The following is a 14,259-nucleotide window of genomic DNA, read 5'->3' as shown; positions in this document are numbered from 1 at the left end:
AAGAAAACTTTTTAATTAAGGCTTCACTGGCAATGTCAGACGGGCCAACTATGGTCTAAACCAAACAAGGAACCCTCACTCTTTTATCACGTGTCCTAAAATAACAAAGCACTTCCCCTACAGTGGCCGCAAAGACATTGTCTCCCATCGAGTCCAGGCGTTTTAAGAGCTCTTCTCTCCCGATTTCTTCTTGTTTGCCTTTGTCTTCCCAATCATGGTCTCCACAATGACAGCTGTTTCCTCATAGGTCTGAATGCTCTCGGTTGAAAACTTCTCGATGGACTCCATCACTTCCACCTTCTCATATGCCAACGTCCTGGGGGGACTTCTCTCCTGTGGGCTGCTGCTCCTGGCCCCATGCTCCTCAGATCCACCCTCAGCCACCCCAGGCCTCTGAGACTGGGGTGGAGACGGTCCCTCCGGACCAGGTGTGACCACGGGACAGGGCCTCTTGGACACCTCATCCTCCTTTTGGTCCTCCTGTTTCTCCCCAGGCCCTTTCAGTCCTTCAGCATTAATCTCATTCTCCTTGCTGGCTGCATGCTGGTTAGGTGGCTGTCCGTCTTCCTTCCCCTGAAGATCCCCCTGTCCGTTCTCCAGCGGGGGCCCGGGCTGCTCAGGAGATGGCTCCACAGGGCTGCCGCGATGCAGAGAGTCATCCTCGATGGAAATGATCACTCCACCTCTGGCTGGGATAGAGGACGAGCAGAACCCAGGGTCCACATAACTGGCATCCCCAGAGACCAGCACATACCGCCCTTTGGTGTAGAGGTCAGCTGGGGGCTCGGGGTCTTGGGGGCTTTTCACTTTCTCCTTGACCTTCTTGAATAGTTTCCCAAAGGCTTTGCTTATCTGCCCTCCATCCGGTACGTCCTCTGGACACGCTTCTGGGGCTGGGGGACTGGTTTCATCACCTTGTGATTCAAGTGTACCTTCGCCGCCTTCTTTAGGAACGACCTGCTCCAGCTTTGTGTCTTCTGGACCCTGCAAGGGTAGGTCTTCCAGACTTTCGTCAGCTTTGTCTTTAGCTATGATCTCCTTTTTCCTTGGAATGTTCTTGGGGAGACCTTTTTGTCTTGGTTTTGCTGTTGTTATATCCTGCACAGCCCTAGTGAGATCTAAAAAAAGGGGAGAGTTTAAACTAAAGTCAAGTTTATCGATGAAAGAGGAAGAAAACGTATTTGTTGAAAAACAGGCTGTCAATAAATAAATTATTAATATTTAAATTAAAAAATTAAAATTAAATAAATAAAAGAAAAATAGGCTGTCTTGGAGACGAATGCCTAGCACTGGGGTAGACTTTGCAATACGCAGGGCAAGCTGTTTGGGTCTGACCCATAGCACCCATACCCACATTAAGGTCCCACCTCTACAACGAGCTGTGTGACTTTGGACAGGTCGCTTGACCCCTCTGGGCTTGCAGAGGGGAGAGAAGGTGCTGCCTGTTCTGACACTCACAGTTTCCATCACACTGAGTACAACTTACTGGAACATTCTATGGCAATAACACTGGGTGTCCATACCCCAGCCCCTGCTGAGCTCATGATTAATACCAGTTAATGGAACTCATTCTACAGAGTCATCCTCGCCTTGGACTTTTCTAAAGGAGAGACAGCAGATCTGCCTGGGTCTCCCATGTGTTCTGAATGTCTTCGGGTACTGGAATCATATTGATTTCCTTTGCTCCATATGTACTGCAAGCTAAATAAATACAAATACCCCTCAAGTGGCATCCCCTTCCTCCTGGGCAAAAAGAGCAGGCAATTATTAAATTCAGAAATAATAGGAATCTTGAGCCACCTAGACAGCTCGGTTGGTTAAGCAACCAGCTCTTGATTTTGGCTCAGGCCATGATCTCAGGGTCCTGAGATTGAGCTCCACATCAGGCTTAGCACTCAGCATAAAGTCTGCTTGAAGATTCTCTCTCCCTCTGTTCCCTCCCCTTTTCTCTCCCTAAAATTAATAAATAAAATCTTTAAAAAAAAAACAACATAGAGAGAACATTTAATTTCCAGATGGATCAGAAGAAAGCATGAATGCCAAGTTCAGGAAGAAAGACATTTGACTTTTTTTTCTTGCTCTTCTATGATGGAAAACAGCAGAAGCCAGGGTTGAGGACCATTACCTTTCCCACCAACCCGAGAGCTGAGAGAGGTTCCATGGCTTGGGGTGAACAGCGTGACGGGAGTTTCAATGAAGGCAGAGCTCAGCCTGGAGAAAGAACCAAAAAAAAAGGATGGTCACCAGCTTTAATTCATCAAACTACATAGTCAGTCAGGGCAAGGAGTGACTCTCTGATATGAGCAAAAATGAGGAAAGCTTTCTCTGGATCAGACTATTAATGAACCACATATGTACTTACACACTAGACGAGCATGGGAAGGATTTCTTTGAGCTGAAGTCATAAACTATGAAACACACATATAGGAGAATTGTAAAATGGGAATTGCTTATAATCTAAAAAGGTCATTTCTCTGTTCAAAAGAGTTTTTGTTTTGTTTTGTTTTTTAATAGAACAGTAGCCAGCCCAGGGTGAAGTATTTAGGGCAATCAAGATATGATAACTCCAACTCTTTTTTTAAAAAAAAAATCATATGCATTATATAAATAGAGAAAAATTGATAAAGCAATGGAGATAACATTTAAACAAGTGGTGAGTCTGTGAAAACAGTGTTCAGGCGTTCTGTGTTCTATGCTTGCAACATTTCTATCAACTTGAAATTAGAACGAAATTAGAACTCTGTGAACAAACTAACAAAAGGGCTATCTGATGAACTTTCTGTAAAGCCTTGCCTCCAAAACAAAAATTTTCAGTCACTTGTGCTAGTTCAAGATTTATTTTCATGTGTGCATAATGCACTCACTATAACATAAATATAATTTAGGACTGTGCAATAATCCATGGATGATAACTGCAGAAAGAAAAAGAAAATCTTGCTTTCTCTGCTCAACATCTGAGCACTGGCAGTCAAGATAGAGCATCCAGAGTGAAGAAAAGAACTGCTCCTCGTGGAGTAATACTGGGTGCTTCTTTTTAAATTCAATCTAGTCCCCCCAAATCAGCAAGACTGAATCAAAGAATCCATACTTAATAGAGAGTGAGAGTCCTTCTACGAAGTAACTTCTGTGAGTCCTCAAACTGATCTCTGAACAGTATCTACAGATACAGACATGGACACAGACACATATAGATGATGTAGGTGTAGACCAACATAATACAGATGCAGACGGAGATAGAAACGCACATGTACCTGACACAAGTGTGCATGACAATGACATCGGCGCAGGTATAAGGGTGCCCATACCTGAAGATGATGTAGATCTAGATGACGTAGATGCAGATGAAGAATAGGGGTAGGTATCGGTGACAAAGATGTAGACGGCATTAGATGTAGGTGTACGTGGTATAGAAGTAGATGATGTAGATGTAGTTGTAGATGAGGTAGATAATGCAGAGATAGGTGTGGATGAGGTAGGCCTAGAAGGTGTAGATATAGATGGTGTAGATGCAGATCATGTAGATGTAGGTGTGGGTGGGATAGACGTAGGTAAGGTAGGGATGGGTGTAGGGATGGGTGTATGTGTAGATGTTATACGTGTAGACACAGATGATGTTGGCATAGGTGTAGATGCTAAAGAGGTAGTTGGTGTAGATAATGTAGCTTTCAGTGTAGATGTACGTGTTCCCATGGATGATACGGATGTAGATGCAGATGTAAGTGCAGGCGTCAGTATATACAGACGTGTAGAGCGATGATGAAGACTGTAGGTGTAGGTGATAGAGACATGGAGAGAGAGATTGAGAGAGGGCTAGGGTATTCAGGATAGGGACAGGAAATAGAGGTAGGGGACAGCAAATAGAGATAGGGATGGGGTAGGGTGAGGGATAGGGATTAGAGATGGGGATAGGGATAAGGAATGGGGACAGGGACAGGGGATAGGGATAGAGATGCTTTCCCTGCTCTCCTAAAGTTGATGGAGCTCAAGTCACAGCTCCATGATGAACAAGACCACCCAGTGCATCGACAGTCACACTACTGACCCAACCAGCTGATGAAAACGATAGTGGGGCGCCTGGGTGGCTTAGTGGGTTAAAGCCTCTGCCTTCAGCTCAGCTCATGATCCCAGAGTCCTGGGATCAAGCCCCAAATCGGGCTCTCTGCTCGGCAGGGATCCTGCTTCCCCCTCTCTCTCTGCCTGCCTCTCTGCTTACTTGTGATCTCTGTCTGTCAGATAAATAAATAAAATCTTTTAAAAAAAAAAAAAAAAGAAAGGAAGGAAGGAAGGAAGGAAAGAAGGAAGGAAGGAAGGAAGAAAGAAAACAACAATAGTAGCAGCAGTAACACCACCACCTCCAAGCTCTTGCTGAGTGGGGCACTGTGCTACGCACCCCACCTGCCTCATCTCATTGAGTACTCCTTGTCATCCTACTGGCTAACATGTCTACATTCCCAGAGGCTTGAGGAGCCAAAAGCAAGCTTCTCTGTGAGGTCTTTTGCGACCACCCTACTAAAAATTTCAAACACCCCCACCATTGCCCTCTGGCCAGGCCCTCTCTCGGGTCACCAGGTACTCCATGGTGCTTGTCTTCTGCTCCAGAGTCATCCATCAGCTGCCTCCCCAACTAGGATTTTAGCTCCACAAGGCCATGGAGCCTGACCCGTACCCATCACCTGGCACACAGGAAGCAAGTGGCTGGAACAGGGAGAGGGATGCAGTCTCAGAGCGGGGCCCATCTGTGACCTCACCTGTTGCCTTCATTCTCAATGATCCGATGGTACCGCTCCAGCTCGTTCTTCAGCGTCTGCTGGGCGACCACCAGCTGCCGGCAGTCGTAGGAAGACCTCTCCAGGCTCCTCTCGGCCTCCTCAATCTCCTTCCGCAGGGTTTCAATCTGTTCATTATAGAGCTGAATCTCATCATCGTAACACTCGTGGGCATCTTTAATAGCTTGTTCCAGGGCCGCAGTCTGTGGGCAAAGACATAGTCATGAGGAAAGCCCTCCTGCCTCTCCTAAAGACACAGGCTTGGCAGGAAGAACCCAGCCTCAGGTACCCCATTTTGTTTGCTTTGCTCCTTTGTTCCTCCTCCAGTTTCACTGTCAGCAATGAATCACTTTGGAATCCTGGAGCCAGAAAGGAACCTGAATGCTAGCCCTGTCTGAAATCTGCCCTTAACGGAGCCCTCACCAAAGACAGGCAGGCTAAGGATGGCAATCCTAGGGAAAAAAAAAAGAAAACTGCTGTCCCCGGAATCAGATGTACAATTTGGATAAACTGTATTATTCATATTCTGAGTTAGCATAAATCTGCCAAAAAAAACAGAAGCACACATACTGAATAGATAAGATGCTATTTTTGCTAAAATAAGGAAGAAGGGGTGTTCTTTGTCCTTATTTAATCACTATGACACTTTACTTTTGTCCTGATTTCTAGTTAGTAGAGTTATATGTGTGGGCAGCTGAAGTGTACAGAGTTACACTATTAACACACTGACACAGGGCAAGTCAAAAATAAGGTAAGAAAATAGAAATATGATAAATGTGGACTTATATTCACTTTAAGAGCGTCTAACAAGAGTCATGGGTGTACTCACTTACAAGCTTAGAATTTGTATAGTCGTGACGCTTTTGCAATCTCATTTTCCGAGTAGAAAAGAATTCACCATGCATTATCAGTCCTCAAAACAAAATGAAACACACCAAAAAACCACTTCTACCTAGAACGGTGCACCCCAAAATTAAAGGAGTCATGGGGGCTGGACAAGTATCGGAGTTCAACTTCCTATACGTCTGCTAAAGGCATTTCCTGCACGCAGCTGAATGTGCTTATTGAACAGTCTAGAGGATGAGAATTCCTACGACACCTGATTGCCTTGAACAGTGAAGTTTCCTAACTGGTGACACTTGAAAACTTAGCTTACAGTGGTTTCTGGAAATGTGTCTGTTGTATCAGCAAGGAAGGAAGGAAGGAAGGACAGCGGGGCAGAAGGAAGGAAGGAGAGCAGGAGGGCGGGGAAGGAGGTGGGAAGGAAGGAAGGAAGGGGAAAGAAGGGGTACGCCTACTCCACACTTCGGGAAGTCATCTGCCAGCCCGTGTCATCCCCTTGTCTGATGTCTGTGCCGTCTCCCTCACTGAGGGGTCCCAGCAGTAGTGTGACCCCACTCTCCTGACCAGAGCTACAGAACCGGGGCTGGGTCAGACACAGACCCGCCTATCACATGCTTCCTCTCTGGGGAATTTGGAAAAGGACCTCAGAAATAGCAGTGAGCTGGTGGCAGGTTCACAGAACCCTGGGGCTGCCATCCTGGAGTGGCCATCTTTCGCAACGTGCATGAAGAAGTTAAGAAAAGCAGTTCTTCAGACAGGCAAAGAAAGGAAGCCAAAGGGCAAAGACAAACAGAGATGAGAGAGTTTGTGGGAGAGAAGGGAGACAGACGGTGAGCAGCTACCCCAGATCTAAGTTCCTGGTTCCTGCCCGGAACCCTGCTCTCAAATTTCATAAACTGTATTTTATATCCTGCTTCTCTGGGGGGGACAAGGAATAGAGTGGAGAAACCTGGCAGACACCACCTTAACCAAGTGACCCCAGTTACATGCCCACAAGATGTTCCCCTGATGAGAAGCGCCGAGAAGGACACTCACTTCTATGGGTTCCAGCCAGGAACGCACAGCCACAGCCTAATCCTGAAAAAAATATCTGGGAGCCCAAAAGGAGGGTCATTCCACAAAATAACTGGCCATCAGGTCATAAAAGACAAAGAAAGGCAGGAGCTATATCCCAAATTGGGGTAGACTAAGGAGTCACAACACATAAATGCGAGCAGTATCCACAGAAAAAAAATGTCGATGGGGTAATTGGTGAAATTGTTGCCAAGTCTATTACAAGGATGGTATCATCGCTAATTTCCTGGTTTCAGGTTATTAATTAAGGAGCTACCATTTGGGGAATCTGGGTGAAGATATGTGGGCAACCCATGGGCTATCTTTGCAGCTTTTGAGAAGTCTAAAATTTTTTTCAAAATAAAATTAAAGCGTTCTGTTTCCTGCTTAAGCTTGCTTGACTGGGTTTCTGTTCCTCCGAATAAATGAGCATATTAAATTCACAGTTACCTGTCATGTCAAATACCAAGGTCTCCCACTAATTCCCGGTCCGGCTACGTGTTCCGACTTCATTTATAGTGTTCACACACTATAGGGAACGCTTCCTAGAAATAAGCACTTTAAAAGACCCCTTCAAGGCTAGAGGCTCAGAGACAAGAAGCCATCCAGGAATGGAAGAAACCCAAGGTCACACATTCCTTTTCTACAGTGCAGCCCTGAGCACAAACCTGGGGGACCCTGGCTGCCCTGGGGGCCCTGCTGCACAGGCCAGACCGCCCAGGGTCCCCCGGGGCAGCAGGGAGGGCTGCCTTTGATCAAAGCTTACCTTTCTCCAGGGACAAGAAAGAGCCTGTGCCTGCAGCACACAGACTTTAAAAGTATGCATTTTCCACAAACAAATATCAAGGGGGGGAAAAAAGAGACAGAGAATGGATCAGAGAGACTTAAAAGACACAGAAACCAGTTACAACCTGTGGACCTTATTTGCATCCCAATCCAAACAAAGGCTAAAGAATGAAACTGTGGGAAAGAATCTCCACTGGCTGATTCTGTATAATCTGGAAAAGATCAAACCAAACAGATGGAGACCAATTCAGTGGTTGCCTGGGAGTTTGGGGAGAGGTGGGGGACGAGGCTGGCCAGGACGGCAGCCCCTGGGAGAGGGGACTATCCTGTATTTTGATTGTGGGGATGGGTAGAGCTCTGCGTGCCTTTGTCGAACAGATAGAACATGTACGGAAAAGGGTGACAAGGGCTGTTTGCAGACAGCACTTCAGTTAGTGATGAGTTGATCGGAGATCAGATCCCTGATTTAGTGATGCTAAGGAATTATCGTTAATTATTACAGGTGGGTTCACGGACTCATATTCTATAGAAGGAGCTCTCATCTGTTCAAACACGGCTGGATCAGACGATTGGGTGTCGGATTGTTTCAGAATTACCTGGGGGTGTGTAGGGGTGTAGGCGATATAAGAGGGACCATGTGTTTCAGGGCATGGGGACCAGGGGCTCATGAGACTGTTCTCTCACTTGTATATACTTTTGAAGCATTCCAGAATAGAGCAAAAACAAGAAAAGATTATGTGTACAGCGAGTCTATGGCCCACTTTGGGTCTGGGTTCCCCAGCCCCAGGTGGGAATAATGGTTTGTGCAGGCACGTTCTCACCCGCAGCAACTCCCCTGCTGCAGGACCGCCTCCCGGGGGACGGGGCGATTATGACTTCTGCTTTACAGAACAGACCCTTAGGCAAGGTGACCTGCCAATCAATACAGGATTCAGAGCCACCTTGGCAGGGTCTGAGACGCTTCCTGAAACTATGGACCCTCCTGGGTCAGCCACCTCCCAGCTGCAGGAGAACAGGACACACACGCACATACACAAAACACACACGTTCTCTCCCCCGCACCCTCCGCCTTTGGAAGACCCCCCACCCCCCCTGCCAACTTCCACAGAGCAACAGGCAAGCATCACCAGCATGTTCTCACTGGAGACCTAAGGGACTCGGAGTAACCCCCCACGCAGACTTCTTCCTCCCTGGCCACATCCACCATCCACTTGACAAACTTTTAAAGGTAAGTAGGATAGCAACACATTGTCATAAACTGGGAAATTAGAAACTAGAAACTTCTAACCTTCAAGGGCAAGTGTGATTGTTTTCTATAACTCACGAGCAAACCCGGTTTGCTGGTGGGAGTGGCTGGGTGGTTGGCTGGTGACTGTCCTCTGGTGGAATCTGCGGAGGAACACCTGACCTAGGACAAGGCGCTAGGGACGACTGAAAGGTGTCTTCCAATCTCTGACGGGCAGTGGTGCTCTGCCTGAGTCTGCTTGTGTCCACCAAGAATCCACAGTCTCCAGCGAAGGGCTGACTGAGTTTATAAAACTGGATTTACATCTACGTCACTGTGGTTTTTACAGATCAATAATTTAAACTCTTCATCACAGGACACCTGGGTGGCTCAATCAAGTAAGCATGTGCCTTTAGCTCAGGTCATGATCCCAGGGTCCTGGGATTGAGCCCCACATGGGGTTCTTTACTCAGCAGGGAGCCTGCTTCTCCTTCTCCCTTTGCTGCTCCCCCGCTTGTACTCTCTCTCTCTATCAAGTAAATAAAAATCTTAGAAATGAAATCAAATAAGTAAATAAAATCTTAAAAATAAAATATTCATCAAAAGGAGGGATATTCAAGAAAAATATTAAGAGCCCCACTTTCACCAGCATAAAGGAGGCCAAAGAGAGGTCTCTGCTACGAGCAATGTTGGCACCAGCGTGGCTGCCTGGGAATGAGACGCGACTCCTCCTAGGACCCCGCAGGCCAGGGTGGGAGGTGGCTCACTCAGAGACACGCCCAGGGCAACACCAAGCACAGGGAGGCCCTCGGGTGCTGGAGGATGTCAGAGAAGGCCAGTCCTGGGTACCGAAGAAGAGAAAGTTCTTCTGGAAAGAGGAGAAATGGTGAGCAAAGGAGCAGATGCCAGAAACAACAGGAGAGTCAGGAGAGGAAAAGGAGAGAGAGTAGCCCCCACACGATTCCAGGTTTGCTGGAGGGGAGCAGCCACACAGACACCAGAGAGAGAGGCCGGTGGAAGGGCTGGGCTGCGCTGCAACCTGACCTTCACCTTGAGAGCAAGGGTGACTGTTGTGTTTCTCCTTGGGCCGTTTACAGCCTCTGTGAGCAGCTGCAGGCAAGAGCCACACCATGCCTTGCTCAGTATTCCCTGAACCTCAGCTGGAGCTTAGTGGTCAAGATTGAATGAAGGAGTCAGTGTTTGAGCACAGGGTCCCAGAGACCCAATAGGGACCCAGGACAGTGCCTGGCAATGAGCCCCTACCCGGAGCGGTGACCTCCTGCTTCAGTCCTCTTAGGCCCCCCGAGGCCTTTGGGTCAAGTCCTTTTTTAAGCAGGAAACGGGTTCCTTTTTCTCCACATCCTCACCAACATGTTGTTGTATCCTGTGTTTTTGATTTTTACCATTCTGACAGGTGTGAGGGGATACCTCACTGTGGATTTGATTTACACCTCCCTGATTTTGTGCTCAACATCGTCTGTTGGTCTACAAAGAAGAGACCTACCCCAGTGTTCAGACAGTCTTCATCTGTCAGTCACCTGTATGTCTTCTTTGGAAAAATCTCTTTTCAGGTCCTCTGCCCACTTTTAATTGGATTAGTTGTTTTTTGGTATTGAGTTGTTTCAGTCCTTTATCTATTCTGGATATTAACCCATCATCAGATACAACATTTACAACTATCTTCTCCCATTCAGTAGGTGAATGGGTAAAAATGAATGGAATATTACTCAGTCATTAAAAAAATGAAATCTTGCCATTTGCAACAACAGGGATAGAGCTAGAGGGCATAATGTTAAATGAAATAAGCCAGTCAGAGAAAGACAAATACGGTATGATCTCCCTCATATGTGGAATTTAAGAAACAAAACAAATTATTAGAGAAATTAAAAGAACAGAGAAAACAGACTCTTAACTACAGAGAACAAACTGATGGTTATCAGAGGGGAGGTAGGGGGGATTGGTCAAACAGAGGGGATTCAGAGTACACTTGTCTTGATGAGCACTGATGCACAGAAGTGTTGCACCAGGGGCGCCTGGGTGGCTCAGTGGGTTAAATCCTCTGCCTTCAGCTCAGGTCATGATCCCAGGGTCCTGGGATTGAGTCCCACCTCAGACTCTCTGCTCAGAGAAGAGACAGCTTCCTCCTCTCTCTATCTGCCTGCATCTCTGCCTACTGCCATCCCTATATGTCAAATAAATAAATAAAATCTTTTAAAAAAAAAAAAGGAAGTGTTGCACCATTACACTGTATTCATGAAGTTAACATATGCTGTATATTAATTTTACTTCTATTTCAGTAAGAGGGAAAATTTAGTTCTAAAAAAAGGAAATGGAAGAAATCAAGTGTCCTTTGCCAAAATCTACCACTAGATGGGGCTAGGCAACTTTAATGAGAAATGATAACTGGGGGAGGTTCACTCCTTCCAAGTAATAACATGACCTTTTTCACTTTTCCTGTCTCAGAAACTCTCAGTCAATGCGATTAGGGAGTCAGAAGCGCCTGTCCCTTTTCTTCCACCTCTAAGAAGTGCCATCCCAGTGGTGTCAGGCATGGGCTATGTTTGGCTTCAAAGAAAGGGCTGCCAGCTCTAAGGGAGGGTGCTATTCCTTCCATCCTGTGGACTGGAGTTCTCAAACTTGACTCTGTACAACCACCCGGAGGGATTGTTACAACAGAGATTGCTGGGCCCCACCCCAAAGTTCCTGACTCAGTAGGTCTGGGATGGGCTTTTGAGTGTGCATTTCTGATGTTCCTCGTTTAGGGACCTCACCCTGAGGACCATGCTATGGAGGGTTCTGGAAGCATCAGATCCTCTAAACAGAGACAGAACCAAATGCTATGGTTCTGCCAGGTGGGAGCCTTCAAGCTACAAGGAGTTCTCCCTCACCCCCTCCCTCGTCCCCAGGCATAGCACTGGCTCTGCTGAGGGGCTAAGCCACCAAATCTCCCTCGGAGCCCTCAGCCTGGCTCCACTGGGAAGCCTCTAAAACCTTTAAAATCAGCAAAAAAGCCATCCATGAGCATTTCTTGAATAGGCTATGGAAGGCCCAAGCCAGGGACTCAGGTGGACCAGATGTAAAACCTTCTGACCCAATCCGGGGCCCACCCCTATACTGGTGTTCTCAAAGTGTGGTTCCTGGATCAAAATACCATCACCTGGAAACTCAGAATTGCTCATTCTTGGGTGCCTGGGTGGCTCAGTGGGTTAAGCCGCTGCCTTAGGCTCAGGTCATGATCTCAGGGTCCTGGGATAGAGTCCCGCATCGGGCTCTCTGCTCAGCAGGGAGCCTGCTTCCTCCTCTCTCTCTCTCTGCCTGCCTCTCTGCCTACTTGTGATCTCTGTCAAATAAATAAATAAAATATTAAAAAAAAAAAAAAGAAAGAAAGAAAGAAATGCACATTCTTGGGCCAAACCCCAGAACTACCGAGTCAGAAACTCTTGGGTGGGCCCAGCCATACCTGTGTTTTAATAAGACCCAATTAGATAGACTTTTGGTCCCCATGACCTTTGCCCCTTGGCTTTATGCCCGTGAAGATGTTATGTTACACAGCAAAAGGAACTCTGCAGATTAAGGTTCTTAATCAGTTGACCTTAAAAAAATAGGGAGACTATTACAGATCATTCCTGATCATATGAGCCCTTGAAAAGGGGCTCTCATAAGACAGAGTTTAGATGTCCAAGAAAAATTCCACGCACTGTTGCTGGATTTAAGGATGGAGGGGGCTGTGTGCCAAGGGACATGGGAAGCCTCTAGAACAACTCCTGGCTGACAGACAGCAAAGAACTGGGGTCCTCCATACTGCCTGCCCATAGAATTGAATCCTGCCAACAACATGAATGAGACTGGAAGATTCACCACCGAGAACCTCCAGAGAAGAAGGCTGGCCAACACCTTTCTATCACCCTTGTGAGACCCAGAGCAGAAAAACCAACCAAGCCTGCCCAGACTTCCAACCCCATGGAAATGTGGGATAAAGCATTGCAGTTTCAAGCCCTTGCATCTGTATTCATTAGATGAATAAAGACATTAGAGCAGTGAGAGAAAACTAATACAACTTGTGTTTCTTCAGACCCACCGCTAGATTTCTTTACTATAAGCACATAAATTGTGATTTAGAAAATGACTACTATCTCAACAGAATTGGTTTCTTTTTAATTATACATACTTTATTTTTATTCTATGCCCTTAACATTTCTCTGAGAAGCGGTCCATGGGCTTTACCAGGTGGCAAGGCGGGGGTCAGAGAAAACCCCCGATTTAGAAAGACAACAACAGGGCAAGACCAGTAAGTCTTGGCAGTAACCATGGGTGGGGACAGGCAGCCAAGCAGACAGACTGATTTCATAGTCTCAGCAATTATGTTAATCTGTGAAGCAAGGTCTTTCTTTTACATCTAACAAGCACATATATGTACACAGAGACAGGCACCTTCTTGCCCTGGAATTGGAACTTACCACGTCAGGCTGGGCTCTTGCATTTTCTCAGTGCAGCCACGCGAAGAGCCATAATTTACATCACAAACCATAGACGTCACACAAATGTGTGGTGTGTGTGTGTGTGTGCATTTGAACAAATATAGATATTTCAATATGCGAACGTATATATTTAAAATGCAGGTTTCAGGGCGCCTGGGTGGCTCAGTGGGTTAGAGTCTCTGCCTTCAGCTCAGGTCATGATCCCAGGGTCCTGGGATCGAGCCCCACATCGGGTTTTCTGCTCTGCGGGGAGCCTGCTTCCTCCTCTCTGTCTCTCTCTCTGCCTGCCTCTCTGCCTACTTGTGATCTCTGTCTGTCAAATAAATAAATAAATAAATCTTTAAAAAAAAAGAAAAAAAGGAACTGACAACACTAGACTAAGCTAGAAAAAGAAATAACCAAGTGCATAGTTAGTAATGGTGGGATTTGTTTGGTGAAACCTGCATTTTAATATATATTTTTTTATCTTGCTTTTTTTTATCTTGTTTTTTTTTAATCCATCCTATCACCCAATGTCTTTTTTTTTTTTTTTAAGATTTTATTTATTTATTTGACAGACAGAGATCACAAGTAGGCAGAGAGGCAGGCAGAGAGAGAGGAGGAAGCAGGCTCCCTGCTGAGCAGAGAGCCCGATGTGGGGATCCATCCCAGGACCCTGGGATCATGACCTGAGCCGAGCCGAAGGCAGAGGCTTTAACCCACTGAGCCACCCAGGCGCCCCCATGTTCCTTCTTTTTTTAATGCTCATCAATTCTACTGAATTCATTTTACCACCCAAATGGTAAAATGTTTTTTACCTTTTTACAATGTAAAGACTGGTCCACGTCTCCGGGATCAGCAGGCTTGAGTCCGCTTCTCCAGTCTCTCATTTACACACACATATGCACACATATACACATACACAAAGATACACAAATGTATATACATAGACAAATATACACATATACATACATGTATACAACATGCATACACACACACATACTCATGCATACCTACACACACATAAACACATATATATACCCACGCATACAAACATACACCCCCCCCACACACATACTCATGCTCACTCTATTCTTCCCAGGCCTCAGAGGAAACCACAAACTATCAA

General features: G+C 46.3%; 1 protein-coding gene across 1 annotated transcript in view; it reads right to left on the bottom strand.

Annotated features, from left to right (window-relative positions):
• BFSP1 (beaded filament structural protein 1) overlaps positions 1-14,259 on the bottom strand; it is a 40,615-nt gene continuing 26,356 nt past the window's right edge. Inside the window, exons 6-8 of the mRNA XM_059407898.1 lie at positions 4,749-4,969; positions 2,126-2,211; positions 1-1,118 (exon numbers count right to left, since the gene is read on the bottom strand). Coding sequence (XP_059263881.1) covers positions 163-1,118; positions 2,126-2,211; positions 4,749-4,969 — 1,263 coding nt within the window. The 3' untranslated portion in view covers positions 1-162. The remainder of the gene's footprint in view (positions 1,119-2,125; positions 2,212-4,748; positions 4,970-14,259) is intronic.

The sequence above is a fragment of the Mustela nigripes genome, chromosome 7 (genome assembly GCF_022355385.1).
Source record: "Mustela nigripes isolate SB6536 chromosome 7, MUSNIG.SB6536, whole genome shotgun sequence".
Taxonomy (NCBI): Eukaryota; Metazoa; Chordata; class Mammalia; order Carnivora; family Mustelidae; genus Mustela; species Mustela nigripes.
This window is presented reverse-complemented; position numbering and strand designations above follow the sequence as displayed.